The sequence below is a fragment of the Typopeltis vanoorti genome, chromosome 18 (genome assembly GCF_054136105.1).
Source record: "Typopeltis vanoorti isolate ZY-2024b chromosome 18, IOZ_Tvanoo_1.0, whole genome shotgun sequence".
In the NCBI taxonomy this organism is placed as follows: domain Eukaryota; kingdom Metazoa; phylum Arthropoda; class Arachnida; order Uropygi; family Thelyphonidae; genus Typopeltis; species Typopeltis vanoorti.
The window spans coordinates 112,131,048-112,151,491 of record NC_143566.1 but is presented as its reverse complement, the minus strand read 5'-3'; the positions used below and the strand labels follow the sequence as shown (position 1 = coordinate 112,151,491).

General features: G+C 34.2%; 1 protein-coding gene across 1 annotated transcript in view; it reads left to right on the top strand.

The window, feature by feature from the left end:
• LOC150097077 (protein arginine N-methyltransferase 7-like) overlaps positions 1-20,444 on the top strand; it is a 136,713-nt gene that overhangs the window by 42,358 nt on the left and 73,911 nt on the right. Inside the window, exon 6 of the mRNA XM_090408719.1 lies at positions 11,818-12,050. Coding sequence (XP_090264845.1) covers positions 11,818-12,050 — 233 coding nt within the window. The remainder of the gene's footprint in view (positions 1-11,817; positions 12,051-20,444) is intronic.

Sequence of the window (20,444 nt, the reverse complement as noted above, 5' to 3'; positions counted from 1 at the left end):
ATGTTATGCTTACACGATACTCTGAAAGATTAAAAATCTCTATGTACAGAAAACCTACGCATACCAATAGATATCTGCATAATCTTTCTCATCATTTTCCACCACAAAAACTTGGAATTATATCTACCTTAGGACACAGAGCACGTTCTCTCTTAAATGATCAAGATGAACTACAAAAAGAAATGAATCACCTCACTCTTATTTTTAAACAAAATGGATACTCTGAAAAAACAATTAAGAAACTTCTTCTGAACCCTCCTAAGCAGTGCACAACAGAGACTATTAATTTTAAAGGTAGCATCTCTATTCCATACATTAGCACAGTCTCTAAGAAAATAGCTAAAGTCCTTAAAAAATATAATATCAGGACCTTCTTCACCACACTTCCAAAAATCCGCTCTCTAATCAGCCATCCAAAACCTACTCATCACAACCTTAAGTACCCTGGAGTATATAAATTGTGGTGTGATTGCAATATCCCATACTTTGGTCAAACTAACAAATCTATTGAACAACGCATAGAAGAGCATAAGAGAGACATCTCATACAAAAGATCTCATGCAACTGCGTTATCCAGTCATGTTCTGTTTTCAAATAATCCTAATGAAGACCAACAAAGCCACTCTGTATGCTGGAATAGATCAGAAAATATTTTTCGCTGTGAAGATGAGTTTGAAAGAAAAATCGTAGAATCAAGGGAAATCCTACTGAACCCGGTCCACTTAAATAATAATTTAAGTTATAACATCCCAGATAGCCATGCTGCAGTTATTCAATATTGGCGTTCACGTGAACTTGCACGCACAATTGCAACAAACAATGGCACGCCAGTTGGAACAACTTGAAAAATACAACGTTTTTATGTATCGATTATGTGAAGCAATTTGTACCTGTAATTTCCAGTTTGTTTAAATAATTCAATGTTTATTAGTATTCCTTTCCTTTATAAATACCTGAAGAAGGCTGCTATATGCCGAAACTAGTAGTATTTATCATTAAAATCTTTATATGTTATCTCGGTCTTGGAGTCATTAAATCTATTTTTTGAAATATATATATATATATATATATATATATATATATATATATATATGACACATAAAAATTTAGTGATTCAATATTATATTGAATTTAGTTTTCAGTTCTTATTCTCACAATCCAGTGCTTCACATTATAATATGAAATTTATTTTACATCTGAAAAACTTCTTTGTGACTCTTAAAAGAATAATTTAAATAAAGACAGTTGATTACCTGAATTTTATAAGTTGGCAAGTAAGTAAGTATCTGTACTTGTGTCTTTATATTCTCTTAAATTGCAAACAGCTTTATAAGTTATTGGATAACTTGATGGCATAATCTAGTAATAAATAATTAAAAATACTGCTCACCTACAAGATACAGATAGATTTGATCTGCATGCTTTGTGAATTACTTGTCTTTGATGTACACCTTTGGACATTATATTGTTGATCTCCAAGGATGTGCTTTCATTTCCCAGAGGAAGTGAGCATCCGACTGGCTAACAATCTAAGTAGACAATGGATGATTGTATTAGTAACATATTTACCTTATCAGATCATGCATAATAATTCAGGTTTAGTTGTAGATAGTTCTTTTGAATTGAGTAAAACAATTTAGTTTCCACCAAATGTATTTCAAATTATATGAATTATGCAATAATTTCTCGATTGATATTGAATAATGTGAAGAGAAGATTAGGTAGTGCCAAGCAGATTTCAACTTACAGTAGACATAAATGACCATCTTTGTTAAGAAAGTAAATGTTTTTCAGTTGAATAACTATAGCTCATAAATTGGAGCATTCATCTGTTGGGAATCTAGTTGTTGCACTATGTTATCTACTCATAGGGAAGTATTCTTGATGATGATTCAAGGAGGATGGAATGCCTCAGTATAACACAACAGCTGAGCTAAATAATGATGTCATATTGTTATATGACAAAAGTTCCAAAACTGGTTAGCTGTATAGTAGTCATGTCTAAAGAGTGAAAAACAAGCTTTTAATTTAAAAACTTATCTTCTAAATTTCCAGTAGATATTTTTAATTTTATGAATTTTATATATTTTAGTTGGAAGGGCAAACTCCATAGACAGATGGAGAGAATGTGACAGGCTCTCCTCTATCTCCAACTCTGGCCAGTTTTTATTTAGAATTTGGAGGAAAAAATATATCGGCCGTAAGACCACCAAACCTTCTCTGGATCTGATATGCAGATGATATTTTCGCCATCTGGAAGAACTTGCATCAAGAACTAGAAATCTTCCTCTAAAGAAAATTAATGACTTGCACACTATTATCAATTTCACCTCAGAAATAGAATCAAGGAAAACTTTAACCTTTCTTGACGTCCTCATAAAAGGAGAAGAAAACTGCTCACTCACCACTTCTGTCTACTGCAGACTTATTTTCTCTGGCTGCTGCATCCATCAGATGTTAGATTACTATCCTTCACAGAATTGCTAAAGAGTGAATAGCAAGCTATTAATTAAAGAACTTCTAATTTCCTCAGACATTGTAAATCTTTTTAAGTTTGAATCCTGGATATTTTAGCTGGAATGGCAAGCTACTCAATGAGTTACGCGTGGATAGGCTTATGTGTTCGTCAGACATTTTTGTAATAGATTTCATGGTTTGATATGAACACAGATGATTAAGAAAATAACTATTTATTAACTTAAAAGCTAATATTTAGCTGGTATTTTATCCAGCATCTTCAGAGCACACAACACAAAGTTTGTTACAAATGCAAAACAACCACAATCTGGTGTAACAGTGGGGCTAGTAAAAGTAATTGCAGCGTGTAACACAAGACTAAAGTCCTAATATGGCGCCATCTAGGTTAAAAAAAAAAAAAAAAAAAAAAAATTCAAAGTTTTGAAATAGTAGTCCAAATGTCTTAGAAAGTTTGAAAAAATGAAATAAAATAGAAGTAATAAATATTAATTTGGTCTTAAGATGACTGTCTCCCAATCTTTGGTAGATTTATACAGCCATACTTGTTAAGGTTTGGAGTATGTTTTAAGGCTTCTGTGCATTACTTTTGTTTCTTTCCAATTGATCCTGTGTGCAGGGGTATCCAAAGCATGGTCTGCCAGACCCGACTTGCCATAGCAAAAGTGTCAGATATATTTTTTGTGTTCACTGAGGCGGATGTCCACAGTTCTTCCTGTCTGTCCGTAGTAGGCTTGATGGCAAGAACAGGGCACTTCATAGACTCCTGGATGTGATAAAGGAGTGCATTTGTCCTTAGGTGAACAGATAAGAGTTGCTAATTTTACATAAGATTTAAATACTGTGCGTAGTTGGTGTTTGTTAAGCACCCTAGATATCTTTTCAGATGTGCCTTTAATGTATGGGTTGGTGATAGTTTTGTTGTAGTCTTCTGTGGTAGATAGAGGGGATTTCTGGGTAGCATTTAGTATGTTATCTATTTTATGGGGATTATAACCGTTGGTTAAGAAGGTGTGTCATAGGTAAGAAAGTTCAGCAGTGAGAGCAATGTCATTGGAACAGATTGCTCTAGCTCTATGGGTTAGTGTTCTTAAGATACCATATTGTTGAGAAGGGTGATGGTGTGATTGTTTGTGTAAGTATCTTCCTGTATGTGTGGGTTTTCTATAAACCAAAAATGATAAGGAACCTTCTGGAAGACATGTGATCAGTGTGTCCAGGAAGGGTAGGCAGTCATTGGCTTCTAGTTCCATTGTAAAGTGGATTTTAGGGTGATTTAGATGCACTAAAAATGTATTCAATGTGTCTGGGCCATGTGGCCAAATAGCAAACACATCATCAACATAGCGTAGCCAGAGACTAGGTTTGAGAGTGGCTGTGTTGATAGCTAATTTTTCCAGATGTTCTATGTAGAAATTGGCTAAGGGGGGAGAAAGGAGTGAACCATAGCTGTCCCATCTAATTGTTTGTATATTTTCCCTTTCCAAGTAAAATAACCTGCCTGTACTGTGAATTTAAATAGCTGAAATATATCTGGGGGAAATTGTGAATTTAGTAAGTTAAGTGTTTCAGTCAGTGGTACATTAGTGAATAATGAGGTGATATCAAAACTCACCATTAGGTCTGAGCTATTTAAGGTGTGGTTTTCTAAAATACTTTTTAGGTGGGTAGAATTTTTAACAAAAGAGGAAGAATTGTTTGCGTAAGTGGTTAGTAATTTGGCTAAATGTTTAGCTAGTTTATATGTAGGACTGTTTATACTATCTACAATAGGATGCAAAGGTGTATCTTGTTTATGTATTTTAGGAGCACCATATATTCTGGGTGTTTTAACGTGCAAGGGTTTGAGTTTTTTGACAATTTCTTTTGGCCAGGAAGTGACTTTGTTCAATAACTTGCACCTTATTCTTTTGTGAGTTGGTGGGATCTCAATTCAGAGCACACAACACAAAGTGTTATGTGCTCTGAAGATGCTGGATATAATACCAACGAAATATTAGCTTTTAAGTTGATAAATAGTTATTTTCTTAATCATCTGTACTCAATGAGTTCTTGACTCCCTAAAAGTCTCCACCTTCAAGAAAACCTCTTCTGTAAATACAACTTAAAAATTATAGACAGTTGTCAACCATTTTTTTCCCAGTTTTCATAGGAGATCTATTCCATATATTCAGGGAATCTGAATGGTTTGCTTGTATCTGTACAAACTAATCAACCAAATCAAATACCTTTTCCCTTCTTCAAAAGATACAATACAACTGCTGTTGCTGCTACTTGGAGTCTATCAAATTCCTTTTAGCTACAACTTATCCTGTTTTGGACAAACCGGCTGCTCTGTTCATAAATCTAGCTATTCTGAACGTGGGATTTATAACACTAGCCATACGATCTCTGGGGTAATGTTAAGCTTCTACATGGAAGCACCTACAAACTTGACATATTAATGTATAAGATCTTAAAAGAGTAAAATAATTTTTAATTATGTAGTGCTCCTATGACCAGAAATCCATTCACCCAGTCACCACTGGTGATTGAATTTTCAGCTACATTCATTCAAAATATATTACTATGTTTTCTTAACATAATTTATACATTTTTTTTCATTCTAAAACATCACTCATTCACTGTCAAGTTACTTTATTATGGGCAGCTGCCATAAACTTATTAAAGAAGTTTTATTTCTAACCAGGAGATGTATTTAATTTAATGAGTTAATTCTTTCATAGTCTGTTGCCTCTCTTCTTTCTGGAAGTTAGTTTGTGTGAAGATACTCTTGACAGTATGCCTTGCTGCAGTTTTTGAAAGGTGAAGTAATCCAAATCTATGAGAACAGTTGGCACTGTTTATCTCTCATCCTCTCTTCTAAACTTAAAACCACTGGACATTAATTGGTTAATTTTGAAAGAATCAAGAATTCTCTATTTTTTCATGACTAGTAAGTAATCATCATTCTTCTTACAAAAATCAGAGATACCGTTAAACAGAAAACATTAATGTAACAAGATCGATTTTCATTTGTTTTTACTGCCAGTTAATATAAAATGACATGAATTTATATTCTTCTTCCTACACTCTTTCTTTAACCCACAAACGGTGTACATTGCAACATAGTATTAGCTTATTTTAACAATTCACAACATGAATTTTCTTAGTGTAATGTAATTATGTACTTAACCATTTTACATAATGAAAAGACTTTTTAATGTTGTTATTTACAAAATACAATTATCTTGTAAAGATGAGTTGGAGACCGATCATGTTATTGACATCATATTGTAAAAAGTAAGCCTGGTTCCATAGCAAATTTTAACTAATTTCATGTGGTTTCATGAGTTTTATTATTTGTATTTCCATTTGAATTATTTTTAATGGATACATTATATGAATTCACCTTTCATTATGAATGAAAAAAAAAAAAGAAATGGAAGGAAGCACAAGCCACTTCTTTCAAAATGGTGCAAAACTAAAGGCAAATGTAAGGATCCAAATGTGTTGAAAACAAGAGAAAAATTCTGTTCTGTCATCAAGTAAGTTGTGCTATGAAGACAGATTTGCATTTTATATGCAAAAAAAAACTATCCTAGCACTGCTGCCAATAAATCTAAATTATTATAAGGTTTTCAAAGTCATTTTAAAGTGCAGACGTTTAGATTTCATGAGGACATATAGTTCTCACAAAAAAATGATGTAACACCGACTTGACAAGAAATCATGTCTAACTGCTTGGAAAAGAAAGATGGATTTTAAAATGTGTTAAGTTTTTTTTTTTTTTTAATTCAGCCTATTATATAGCTGAATTCAAGAAACCATTTGCTGACTTCAACAGCTAAATAGCAAAATGACATGAAATGTAGAATTTGTGTCATTTATTGCCAACATTGTTCTTCTTCACTTCACTGGGCATCTACAGATGCCGTATGGTCACTCCGATGATCGGTGATGTGCCACACCAGGCCTCACCATGTAGTCCTGTTGTTTGCTTCTCTGGTGGCCACAACTCTCTGAAGATCAGTCACTCCACACATGCCATCCATCCATCTCATTGATGGTCTACCCCTGCCTCTTTTTCCAGGAACTTTACATTCTATTACTGTTCTGAGAAGTCTCCCCCCCTTTCATCCTTTCTATGTGTCCAAAATATTTTAACTTTCTTCTGTCAATATCCTTAAGAAGCCTTAAAGGTCTGCTGATCTTTTCTAACACCCATTCATTGGTACGCTTTTCAGTATATGATATCCTCATATACTTACAGCCTTCTGTAACACCACATCTCAAAAGCAGATATCCGTTTCTTATCTGATTTCTTTAGGTTCCAAGTCTCACATCCATAAGTCGCTGTTGGAAAAACAACTGCATCCAAAATCCTCAACTTTGTTTCCATAAAGATAGATCCATCCTTCCAGATTTTAGACAGGTCTCTGACTGTTGTTTTAGCCATTCCTAACCTTTTTCCAACATCTTCTGAACAGCAATTCTTCACATTAATAATGGATCCCAGGTACTCAAACTTGCTGACTTCCTCAATTCTTTCTCCATTAAGGTACACTTGTTTCTCAAGAGCTTCTCTGTTTGTATTTCCTTTGGGAACCATAATCTTTGTCTTGCTAGGATTGATTTGAAGTCCTCTGTTATTACTGATCTTGTTAACTTTGTCAAGAATTAGTCCTAGTTCTTCCATGTCATTACAAAGGAGTACTGTATCATCAGCATACCTCAGATTACTGATCAATCTACCTCCTATCCTAATTCCTGTCCTGAGCTCATCCAGTGCTTCATGCATGATGTCCTCTGCATATATACTAAACAAGTGAGGAGAAAGTAAACATCCTTGCCTAACTCCTTTTCCAATTTGAAGCCAGTCAGTCAATCCAACACCTGTTCTTACGGTGCTTGTTGCTCCTTGTACAAGTTGGCTATCAACCTGATAGTGTGTTGAGGAAAACCCATTCTTTTCATTACTTCCCACAGTTTCACGTGCTCAACACAGTCAAAAGTTATAGAGTAGTCTAAGAAACACATTACCAGAGGGAGTCTGAATTCTTTATATTTTTTCTATGATCTGTCTAAGGCAAAGGATCTGATCTCTGGTGCCCTTACCTTTCCTAAAACCAGCTTGTTCCTCGGGCATCTCTGCCTCAACTTTGGCTTCAATCCTATTTAGCATGATCTTCAATAAAAGTTTGCTTGCATGAGATATCAAACTAATAGTTCTTTAATTCTTGCATGCCTTTATATCACCTTTCTTATGTAGTGGTATGAAAACTGACTTCTTCCAGTCTCTAGGCCATGATCCTGTCTCCCATATCCTTGTAATCAGTCTATGAAACTCTTATCCCTCCATCCCCTGTGGCCTTAATTAACTCTGCTGGGATTTCATCTGCACCTGGGGCCTTATTGCTGTTGAGCTGCTTAACTGCTCTTTCAACTTCATGCCTAAGTGGAGGAGGTTCCAAATCAAAATTTTCCTGGTGGGAGGGCTCCATATTTTCTTTATCCACTCTGCTGTACAGTTCCTCACAGTATTCTTTCCATCTGTTTTTGATTTCCAACTCTTCTGTTAGTAATGCTCCATTCCTGTCTTTGATGACATTCAATTTAGGCTTAAACTTATGCTTTAAGTCACGAACTAAATGAAACTTCCTTTTTTAATTGTGCCTTCTCATCTGGAACTCTATTTCTTCACATTTGTTAGTATAGAACTTTTCCTTTCCTGCTTGATGGCTCTTCTGACTTCTCTGTGTAATCTCTTGTATTCTTCAGTCTCTGTGGCTCTTTATTTTTCCAATTGCCTTCTTTTGATTAGTTCCCATGTTGAATCTGATATCCATGGGTCTCTTGGTCTTCTTATTGGGCTGAGATACTTCTTTGCTGTATCCTGTATTATCACCTCTTGACTCCTTCCCAAAGCATTTCTGGTGAGTTCTCCTCATTGGTCTCCAAAAAATCATCCAAACGAGTTGATGTTTCTTCTGTGAATCCACTAGAAATTACTCTAACATCCAATCTAGTGGGATATGCCTGACCTGGAAGTTTTTGGAGTCTTACTTTGGCTCTTACTAGCTAATGGTCTGTACCACAATCTGCTCCAGGACAAGTATGCACATCAGAGATGCTTGTCTTCCATCACTGGAGAGCCAGGATGTAATCAATCTGGTGCCTTGATCTATCAATGTTAGATGTCCAAGTATAGGTCTGTCGTGGATGTTTCTGGAAGCAGGTAACAATTAGTTAAGGAAATCAAAGACTCCAGAAAAGTGGGTTGTCTTCTAGATGCTTTTACAGCTATTTCAAACGAGGAAAACTTGTCTATTACATGAGATATATTGATAAAAATTTAGAGAAGCATTTGCTTCCACGATTCTTCTTAAAAACTCAACAGCTGCAGAATCCTTTGATAAATCAGAGTCAAATGAACAAGCTCTTCTTGCCAAAAAAAAAAATTGGTAATTGGTTAGCAACCACTAGACAATGGACTAGTCACAAAATTGACATGCTGGATATGTTATCAGCATACTGTATTGCATGTAATTTGAATGCAGTTGTTTTAGTTTTTGTTCAAGATGTTGCTGAAATTGAAATGGCAGTGAAAAAAGTATGTACCTTTTACCAGAGTTCACCAAAAAGACTGAAAGAATTTAGGAAAGTAACCATGTTTACAAACAAAAATCCTTAAGTACATACTGTTTTGCATATTGTATTATCAGCATACTGTATTGTATGTAATTTGAATGCAGTTGTTTTAGTTTTTGTTCAAGATGTTGTTGTTGAAATTGAAATGGTAGTGAAAAAAGTCTGTACCTTTTACCAGAGTTCACCAAAAAGTAAGAATTTAGGAAAGTAACCATGTTTACAAAAAAAATCCTCAAGTACAAGTATCTGCATTCAGTTTTGTCTAATAGAGTGAGAGCACAGACTGCATTTATTAACAACTAGTCTAGTGGTAATGGAAGAAATACGCAACAGTGGAAAAAGAGAAAGTTTGAGAAGATGAAGACAATTCTACTTTGCAATAATCCATTTCGCTTATATTTTTTTAACTTTATTCATGCAACTATCATTGATTTTTCAAAAGGCAAACTGCATACTTGCTACTTAATTAACCAAAATACCATATGAAGAACAGCACTTTGAATGCCCTTAAAGAAATGAAACTTCACAACATTTTGAAGGAAATTGTTAGGTAACATAAATAGTCTAGGTGTATACAATGGTATTCAGCTAATGCATGCAGAGTAATAGTATTCAAAGTTTGAATGAGCAATGCATTTGTTGAAAAGTTTTGGTGAAAATTAATCAAAACTTGTTGAAGATGTCTCAGTATTTTGATACATTTGCTTATCTGGAAAATTTTTGTAAGTAAAATTTTTGGGACATTCTTTGTAAGTTTAAATACAGAAGCATTTAAGCATACAAGAAAGTGGCCCAAAGATTTTTTTAAGAGTAATAACCAGGTTTCCATTTCTCCCAAAACTTCTTGAAATTGTAGCAGATATTTCAGCACGTACTTCACTGTGTAAAGGAAGTTTTAGTCAGAAAATAATAAAAGGGAAATTAAGGTCATCAATGAATCCCTCCACTCTGAATGGCCTTTCCCTGTTTATTCTAGATAAATCGGTGAATAGTCGATGTTTTACAACCAGGAAAATGCACATTGAAGGACATTAGAAGTCTTATTTCAATGAACTATAAGGTCAGGGATGTACATTTTAAACATATGTGAATCAAAGGATATTTCTATACAACTATAGGTAAGGTGTAGTAAGAATTAAAGAATGTATTACTTGTTTTGTCATAACACTTAGTTTTTAAGACATCACCTATAAAATATTTATATAAATGAGACTGATACTGTGGGTGAGTAATTTTCTTTATGGCTACTAGTGTTAAGCTGCATTTCTGGAGCTCTGTCTCTGAATATACAGAGAAAAGTACCACTCTCCATGTGTTTACATAATTGTTTTTTTTTTTTTTTAATTTTCAATTATTCATTTGTTGTCATGACCTTTCCTGCTCATGGAACCGACTTTGTCTTCTTTGGCGGTGAATAACCAGCTTCTGTCCACTGTTTTGACTACTGTTTGGATTCTGGTGTATAATGGTGAATCCAAGTCTCATCCGTAATAATAAATCAATGCACAAAATCAGTTTTATTCTTGTTAAAATGCTCCAAGTGCTGTTCAGAGATTTTCATGCGAGTGCATTTTTGATCTGCTTTGAGCAAGCGTGGCACCCATCTTGTGCAAAGCTTTTTCATTTGCAATTCTTCATGCAAAATATATCCTACACGTTCTTTTGAAATGCCTATAGTCTCAGCAATTTCATGCCCTTTGACCTGCCGGTCATCCAATATCATATCGTGCACTTCATTAATGATATCTGGTGTTATTACACTTTTTGAACTTTCTTCATGTGGATCATCTTCGAGGCTGGCACGGCCACATTTAAACTCGGAAGCCCATTTCTTAATTGTTGAAAGTGAAGGACAAGAGTGTCCATAAACTTTTATGAAGTTTGAATGAATTTCTTTTGGCATTAAACCGTCTTTTACAAAGAAGTTTATAACTGCATGATACTCAATTTTATCCATTTCAAGGGATACAGATAGCACTTTTGCTTCAGACAGCTGTATAAAACAAACTACATGATAGAATGACTTGCAATTTCACATGGATGCTTATGACAGATGTACCAACTTAGAAAAAAATCTTGCCGATAGTGTTGCCATCTATGGTCGAGGCCGAGAACGTTTCAGACCACCCTCATATTTGTATCTAATTTTTACCTTTACTATGACTTTTTATTGTAATGGATAATACACAGTTATCACTCCAAAGAAAAGTCAACTCTCACCTATAGCAACTCATCAGTGGAAAGTTTGAGGTAGTAAATTTCGTTAGCATTAATAGTTTTATTGATTTACAGTATTAATAAATATGTTCCTTTAGGAATTGTGCATGCATTATTTCTTTGTTCTGAAGGCTATATTATCTGAATTTTATGTGCATATCTAGTTTCCATTTACTTTATTTTTTTATGTTGAGAAGATTGTGTATATTCATAATGTAGTCACTTTTATAATTTACTTATATTTAATGTAAAATTTATGAGTCTCCTAAAAATTTATACAATATAATTATTAATGTATCCTTACTTCCAGAAGGATACATTAATAGTGTATCCTCAGAAGTAATCTATATTACTAGTCTACAATTTTTTTTTTAAATTTAAAATAAAAGTATTTCTAATAGTGTTATGGAAGAAGTGGAGTAGGAAGTTGATTATGTTTTTCTGTGAAAATATTTTCTAATAATGGTATTTGTTCTCTTCATCTGCTTAATAAAGCCAGGTAGTACTGTTATACCATCATCAGCTACAATGTATGCTCAAGTTGTGCAGTCAGAACTAGTATTACAGTGGAACAAATTGCAGTCATTAGATGTAGACAAAGGAATCACAATAGAGCCATCTACTGATGTTTACCAATGTCCTGGTGCAGCAGCAGTGCATGATATTCAGATGACTCAATTGTCGACAAAAGATTTTATTCCAATCACCAAGCCAGTTGCAGTTTTTAGGTAAAAAAAAAAACACACACACACATATATATATATATATATATATTAATTTCATTAGAAAACAAAACCTTTTTTGTAATGGGTGCATGAAGATGAGAAAATACTGCATCAGTTGATTGCATGCATTCCATTCAGATTCCATACTGTAAAATTTTTAGGTGGTTCTTTTTTTTCAAGAGCTATGAAATGTTCACTTGTCTGGGAATTCCTATTATTCATATCCTGAAAAAAGTTATATTTAACTTGACAGAACTGATGATATTTAAAAATGCATGAAATCCATTAAACTAATTTTTTTTTCTTTTTTAAATTCTTAACGTGCATCATTGCAAACTGGTAAAATAATCTCAGTGCTAAGCATGTACAGTAAGTCCTTGACTTATGCATTTAATTCATTCCAGAGGTTTTTGTGCAAGCTGAAAATCCTCAAGTTGAATGATAATTAAATATGATACATTTTTGACAATATGTTCATTTCAAACAGTAATGAAAACTTAATAGATTTTGCTTATGAAAGAAAACTTTGAGAAAATGAAAGTTTACTCAGTATCCTATTGAATATATAAATATATTAAAAAAAAATACATGTAATTACAAGGAAACTAATACAAACAGTATTACATATTCATTATGAATAAGTAATATTCATATTACATATATGAATATATGTACAATCAGTACTAAGACCACCTTAGCTCTTTTTTCCTCATAAATGTGAGGAGTGGCTTTTTTTGTATGGAGGATGGAATGCATTGCTTAATAGGATAGTGAGAGAGCACAAACAGCAAAGGAGTCTAAGGAATGGTATGGTAGACTTTGTGCTGCCTGGAATGGGCCTCTCATGATGAGTCTTGTGACTTCATGGAGGTCCTGAATAGTAATAATAAATCTGTTTATGCCATGCAGTAGCATCTTGGGCTTTCTCTTGTATGAACATAAGACTTATTGACATTCATTGTTGCTTGTCTTCAATCCAAATTACCAATCATTTTTCAGATTATTCTTTTAATATACCTCTTTTCTTAGAAGCGATCATGGATTGCATTGGCTGAACTTTTCATGTGCTGCATCATTCAGACTATATTTTGTAATAGTTCTAACAATTCATTCATTTTGTAAGCATGTGCAATGTCTACAAACTTATTTCCTTTTTCATGTATTTAATATCTACTTTAGTCTTCTCCATAGTTATAATTCATCTCTTCTTACAACTGTTAATGAATGTATTTAATCTCATCACTTTTACATTTCTCAGACATATTTAAGGTTTATATTTTGTATTCAGTGCATACTATGTAAGCTTACTAACAAGACACAACTTGTTTTCAAGATACAAACAAACAAAATGGAGGTGATATACATCATCTTGCTAGGAAAGCCATCTATTATACTCAGAGTGGCATTTGATAGATTACATTGCTAGCCTAAGTACTTCAATCCTATATCTATGAATCCATGTAAATCAGGGATTTATTGTATTTTATTTATTTGCTATTTTGAATAGGTTATTGGCATGCTTGACTTGGAGGGAAGAAAAAAAAAAAGGTAAAAATTAAATGCAGAAAATATCACATAAAATGATATACTGTATTTACTCGAATATAACTCGCATTTTTTTCCCCGAAATTAAAATTAAAAAATCATGATGTAAGATATGTGGGAATTTTCAGAAATTAAAGTTTTTCGGGAAAAAACTAACTTGATGTTACTTAAATATAAAGAGCTAATAAGCTTCATTTTGGCTATATAAACATTATTTAAATTAAGGGGATATTAAATCCTACATTGTTTTAAAACCGAATAAGAAACTCAAAGATTGGAATCAGAGAGTTTCTTGACGAATATAGTAAACTATAAAGTATCGGCGACCACTAGTGTGAGCTAATGCTCACACTAGGGCCACTAGAGTGACCCTAGTACGTAGTACAATACCGGACAACTCGTAACAAAGGTGGTGAAGTTCTGATCGCTATTCTTAGGTATTTCCCATAATGTAAAAACACATTTCCTAGGAAATGTATGCTGTTATTACATTATGGTGGAAGGTCACTACCCAGACCAGTTTCAGCCTTTTTTGAGGCTTCATCAGTGAGTAGCTAGACCAATTAATACCAAATATAAGTTCTTTTTGCTATACACTTTGGTATTAATTGGTCTAGCTACTCACTGATGAAGCCTCAAAAAAGGTAGAAACCGGTCTGGGTAGTGACCTTCCACCATAATGTAATAACAGCATACATTTCCTAGGAAATGTGTTTTTACATTATGGGAAATACCTAAGAATAGCGATCAAAACTTCACCACCTTTGCTACGAGTTGTCCAGTATTGTACTAGGGTCACTTGCATTAGCTCACGCTAGTGGTCGCCGATACTTTATAGTTTACTATATTCGGCAAGAAACTCTCTGATTCCAATCTTTGAGTGTCTTATTCGGTTTTAAAACAATGTGAGATTTAATATCCCCTTAATTTAAATAACTTGATGTTTATAATTAAATCCTCTCCTCAGTATTCATTATAATTTATAATTGCTCACATTATTTATGCAATCGGCCCCTCATCTTCATTACGCGATATATTTTAATCTTAAGTGACAGTGCTTCTGTAATTAAGTTAAAACAAACAGTTTCATTATTGCTTGTCCTTTTATCATTTTGGAATCATATGATCTTTGGGTTTATCATAACTTTGAGTTTAAAACCAGTTTGAATGTTTCTCCATATTTCAGACAAAAATTACCAGTAATTTACAAAACTTGAGATACGTTATGAACAATCCTTCATTATTTATTAAAGAGAAGTGAAAACGGACAGCAAAGGTAGGCCAGTAGATTGTAGCTAAGAAGACATGCATATGATTGGTGTGGTATTAACAGAAGATCGTGCGACTCAATGACAAAGGCAAGCCGATGATTGTCAAGTTGAAATGCTGATTCTCTTCAACCAGATTCCAAAATATCTGAAACTGCCATAACAACATTCACTATCTATTTCTTAAAGTTTTAAACTTTTTTCATGCACGAAATATATGCGAAACTTTTTAATTTCTTGTATCATAAAGTAGAATCAGGGGTGCAAAATATATATGAGGGTGAGTTATATTCAAGTAAATACTGTATACAATTCAGCTCACATAGCAAATACCATTAAAGTGAATTTTCACTATAGCCAATGCTATTATAGCATTCACTACAAAACTTACCATCACCTTAACATGCATCCTCAAGCAGTACAAGAGATATTCCATATAAATTTATTCAATTGACCTCCAACAATACTAGCTTTGCTAATTCTGTTCTCTATTCCATAATTTGCCATTTTCACTCGAAATGGTGCTTAAATAGGTAAATGTTGTAGGTATTCCTTTCACAATGCAGTTGAATTCAGATCAGTTTTTCTCTTGACACTTTGTCGTGTAACTTTTCCAAATCTACAAAACTTAATTACAGATCTTATATATATTCCTATGATTTTCAGCTCTGTCTTAGAATCTGATTCTGACAACCTCCATTTGGCCTGAACTCAGTTTCTTCTTCTTAGCTTTTCTCATGTATGCTTGCATAAATCTTACACCTGGAACTAGTAGGGAGATCCTCGGTAAGGTAATTCTCTCATTGTTTTATTTCCTTTTTTATAGGTGGATACTATGAGAGCTGCGCTCCAGTCATCTAGAGTTCGACCCTCAGACCAGCGTCAACACTTAAGGAGTTGGTAGGTCATTCTCCCTCCTATATAAAAAACACACACAACACTTTGTAAACAAAATTAAGGACATCACATTTGATAAGTGATTTATTAGTCACTTTTGACATATCTGCCCTTTTCACAAATGTCCCAGTCAATGACACAATTTTTCTTTCTCAGGACAAATTCCCACCTAATATCACAGTGCACTTTTCCAATGTACCGTGTTCTGGCTATTTTGTATAGAGAAATACTTTTTACCTGAAAAAAGAAGGCACAGTCATGGGGTCACCATTATCCCCCTCCCCCTCCGAATTGCTAATTTTTATATGGAAGTTTTTTGAGCAATGTGCTCTAGATTCTTTTACTTTAAAACCTAAAGTCTTTCTTAGGTATGTTAACATGTATACCATATTCAGTGCATCTGTAACTTGCCTTATATAGGTGAAACTGGATGCACCATTCCTATCAGAAAAAAGGGACATAAATGACACATTCCTTTAATAAATATGGTAATAGTTATTACCATATAACTATGGTAATGACTATGCCCTGAATACGCTATATAAAAACCTTTCAAGAATGAGGAGAACTGACTGGAGCTTCTGACCTGATGTCCAATCATCCTCACCTTTACATTGTGCACTCTGTTAGTAGGTTTCAACTGGTTACTGAATGAAAAGAATGGGCAGGCAATTTGGAACTTAGCCAACCAAATAGTACTTTTTATTGACTTAAACCACAAATGCATACGATGGTACAACACAATGAGATTTCATGCCAGATGGGCATCACCCGATTAAACATGCTCCCCGCTGTTTTCATCAGTGAACCATTGTAAACAGTCAGAAGGCAGTTACTGGAACAAGCTCCAACTCAACATCTAGAAGAAGAAACCCAATATCAGAAGAACTGAAGATAGGAATCATCAATATAAGAAGCATTAATGGAAAGAAAATTGAACTTGCAGACAAATTGGAAAAGTACCATGTGGACATAATTAGCATCACTGAGACAAAGAAGCAAAAACAGGTGAGATATTACTAACTAATAATTACAGGATGCTATTTTCAGGCAATAGTGATCAATGAAAGGTAGTGATAGCATTCAACACCAAACATGAAGATAAACCTCTTGATTGGAATGCAGTTTTTCAAATAGTGGACAAACTTCAAAATGGAGAAATAAGGACAACAAAACTTATTTGTGCCTATGGTTCCACAGAAAGTTTTTCTAAGGAAGAAGTGAAGGAATATTTTTGTCATTAGAATAAACAGTTGACATAAAGAAAATGGAAAAAGTGGTTCCTTGTTGTAAATCTGAACAGCAGAATAGGAACCAAATCCCACCAGCATATAAGAACATTTTGGGAAAATTTGGAGAAAAGGGCAAAGCTAATAACAATGGTAAGTATTTACTGGACTTCTACTCATGACATGGACTAGTCATTACTAACACCATGTTTCAATATAAAGATGGGCACAAGTTCACAGAGAGAGAAGACACAAGAAATAAGAAATCCTCATTGACTACATCATTGTTGATACTGATATAACACTGGTTCAGGATTCAAGACTGTACAGGTGATTCGATATTGGAAGTGACCATTACTTAATACTAATCAGAGTAAAAATGATATCACATTGACAAGAACAGTATGTAAGAAAGTTTTAAAAAGAATTGAAGTTGAGCAGCTTTTACAGGTAAACTGTAGACTCACTATTGTTGAAGAAAATTTGTAGAAGCAGTTTGAAAACAACAACCAAACCTTGGAGTCTTGTAGGCAAACTCTGAAGAAGACACTGATTAATTCAGCTAGGGAAGTATGTAGTGAAGGTATCTGCAAGGGTAGAAAAATAAGAACACCGTGGTGCTCACAAGAAGTTAAAGAAACAGTCCTGGAAAAGAAGGAAACATATCAAAAGTTCCTAGCAAATAAGGTGGCAGATTGCCTAAAAGAATACAGAGAAAAATGTAAGCGAGCTAAGCTATGTTTTAAAAGTAGCTAAAAAAAAGTCATGGGAAGAGTTTGGTGAGACTATGGAAAATAAATATCAGGAAGGTAGCAAAATGTTCTGGAGACTATTGAAGAAGCTTAAAAATGGAGGAAAGAGTAATATCAAAGGAATCAAAGATGATAATGGTAACATAAAAACTGAAGATAAGGATATCCTAGATATCTGATGTAATTATTTGAAAGACTGTTAAACAAACCAAGCAGTGACAGAACCATAGTAGAAAATTTTCAACAGGAATGCAAAGAGGAGTACTTAAGTTTTGTAGATCTGAAAAAGGCATATGACAAGGTGCCCAGAGAAAAAAGCTGTTTAAAATACTTCAGTTATATACAGAGCAATACAGGAAGATAATTTGATGTAAAATCAGGGGTAAGACAAGGATGCACATTATCTCCACTCTTATTCATCATCTATATGGATCATATTATGAAGAAAAATAGCATTAAGCGTGATATTAGAATTGGACATGTCACATTTATCTCTTTAGAAGTACATCATCTGCATAAACCAAACACATCAAGTGCAAGTCTCCAGGATTCTCTAACTAAATTGAATAACATATGTAACGAATTTAGCATGAAACTCGGCAATAAAAAGACCAAAACTATAAAAATAGGCAGGAACATAGAAAACTTCAGCTAGATTCTGAATGGAGATCCTATAGAACAAGTAAAATATTTCTGTTTTTAGTGAAGATGGCAGGTTAATCTGGAAATAAACAACAGAATAAGCAAAGCTGGTATGGTGGATAGCCAGCTGAATAAGCTTATATGGACTAAGAGAGAAATTAGCCAAAACATCAAACTACCAGTATATAAGATATAAGACAGTGTTCAAACCAGTTGCAAAACAGCTGCTAAACAGAAGCAGGCAAAATAGCTGTAACTATAAATGAAAGATATCAAGAAATTATATACTTGGTTTAATCCTTTATCCAAGTATAAGCAAACAAAGTTTGCACCTGAAGTATTTTCAGGACTGGGTCAACTCGTAATATAGAAGCTAATGACTTCACATCACTTGCCTTAGTATCCCATAATGCAAAACACGTATCCTTGCAGACAGGTGTAATGCTATGAATAATGAGAAGGATCACTACCCAGACCGGTTTTGATCTTTATTGAGGTCTCATCAGTGGGAGAGCCACCCAGAGATGATAATAAGGTTGAAGTAATGCAGAAGAAATATAATTTCTTGGTATCTTTATAGTAGAATTAAGTTGAAAAACTTCCAAAAACTATCTTGAATCCAGAGTATTTTAATAATAAGGTGTGACACCTTTGGCTACTCATATATGAAAATATGACTTCTGCATTACTTAAACCTTAGAATCACCTCTGGGTCTGGCTCCCACTGATGAGACCTCAATAAAGGTCAAAACCAGTCTGGGTAGTGATCCTTCTCATTATTCATAGCATTACACCTGTCTGCAAGGATACGTGTTTCGCATTATGGGATACTAAGGCAAGTGATGTGAAGTCATTAGCTTCTATTATATATGAGTTGTACCAATCCTAAAAATACTTCAGGCAAAAACTTTGTTTGCTTACACTTGGATAAAGGATTAAACCAAGTATATAATTTCTTGGTATCTTTAATTTATGAAAAATTAGAGGAGTGAACTGATGGCATCAATGGCAGAATTATATTAAAAATAAAAATATTAGAAAGGAACTTGACACTGTTCAAATGGCCAGTTCACATTTAACTGGCCATATCACCTAATCTAAGGTGATATGGCCAGTTAAATAGTTTGGGTGAGGAAAAGTTAGCTTTGATGTCAAGATGGCAGGAAAGACCAAGGTCTAGGTGGATTGATTCAGTCAGAACTGCCTTAGAAGAACCAAATGTTAGATATGACAATATTGGAGTGATCACAAGTAATAGATTAATTTTGAGGAAAATTGTAGATAGGAAATTAATAAGATTGTAAACTTATTCATGTAGTGCTGTCAAACAACCCTTTGGAGTATTATTATTCAGGCCTCCATGGAGTCAAAAGACTCATCGTGGGAGATCCTTTCTAAAACACACAAAGCCTATCATACCACTCTTTAAATGCATTCGCCGTTCTCACTCTCACCACTCCATCAGGCAATGCATTCCATGATTCAACCACCCTCCATGCAAAGAAACCACTCCTCACCCTCTTTCTCACAGTTTCCTTTCATAACTTCCAGGGATGGCCCCTTGTCATGACTCCTTCTCGCTGTTCAACCAAGCGAAAGAACTCCCCAGTGTCGACCCTGTAACCACCTCTCAACAGTTTAAAAGTCTCGATTATATTACCCCTCCTTCTTCTATCCTCCAAGCTTTGCAGTCCACACTCCCTCAGCCAATCCTCATAACTAACATTGTACAGTCCTGACACCATCTTTGTTATCTGCCTTTGTACCCTTTCCACAGTTAATTTATCCCCTTCAAATCCTAGGGACCAGATCTGAGAACAGTAGTCTAAGTGTGGTCTGATCAGAGTCTTATACAATGGAATGATAACCATTTTATCTCTGCAGGTCAGTGTCCTCATTATTGCAGCAATCCTCTGTGTTACCTTCACTACCTTTGCAATATGTCCCCTAAATTTCAAGTTTCTATCAATCATCAAACCCAGATCTTTTGTCTCTCCTACTTCCTCCAGTTTAACTCCTCCCATAGAGTAGGCAGCATCCCATCGATGTGTCCTAAACCTCAAG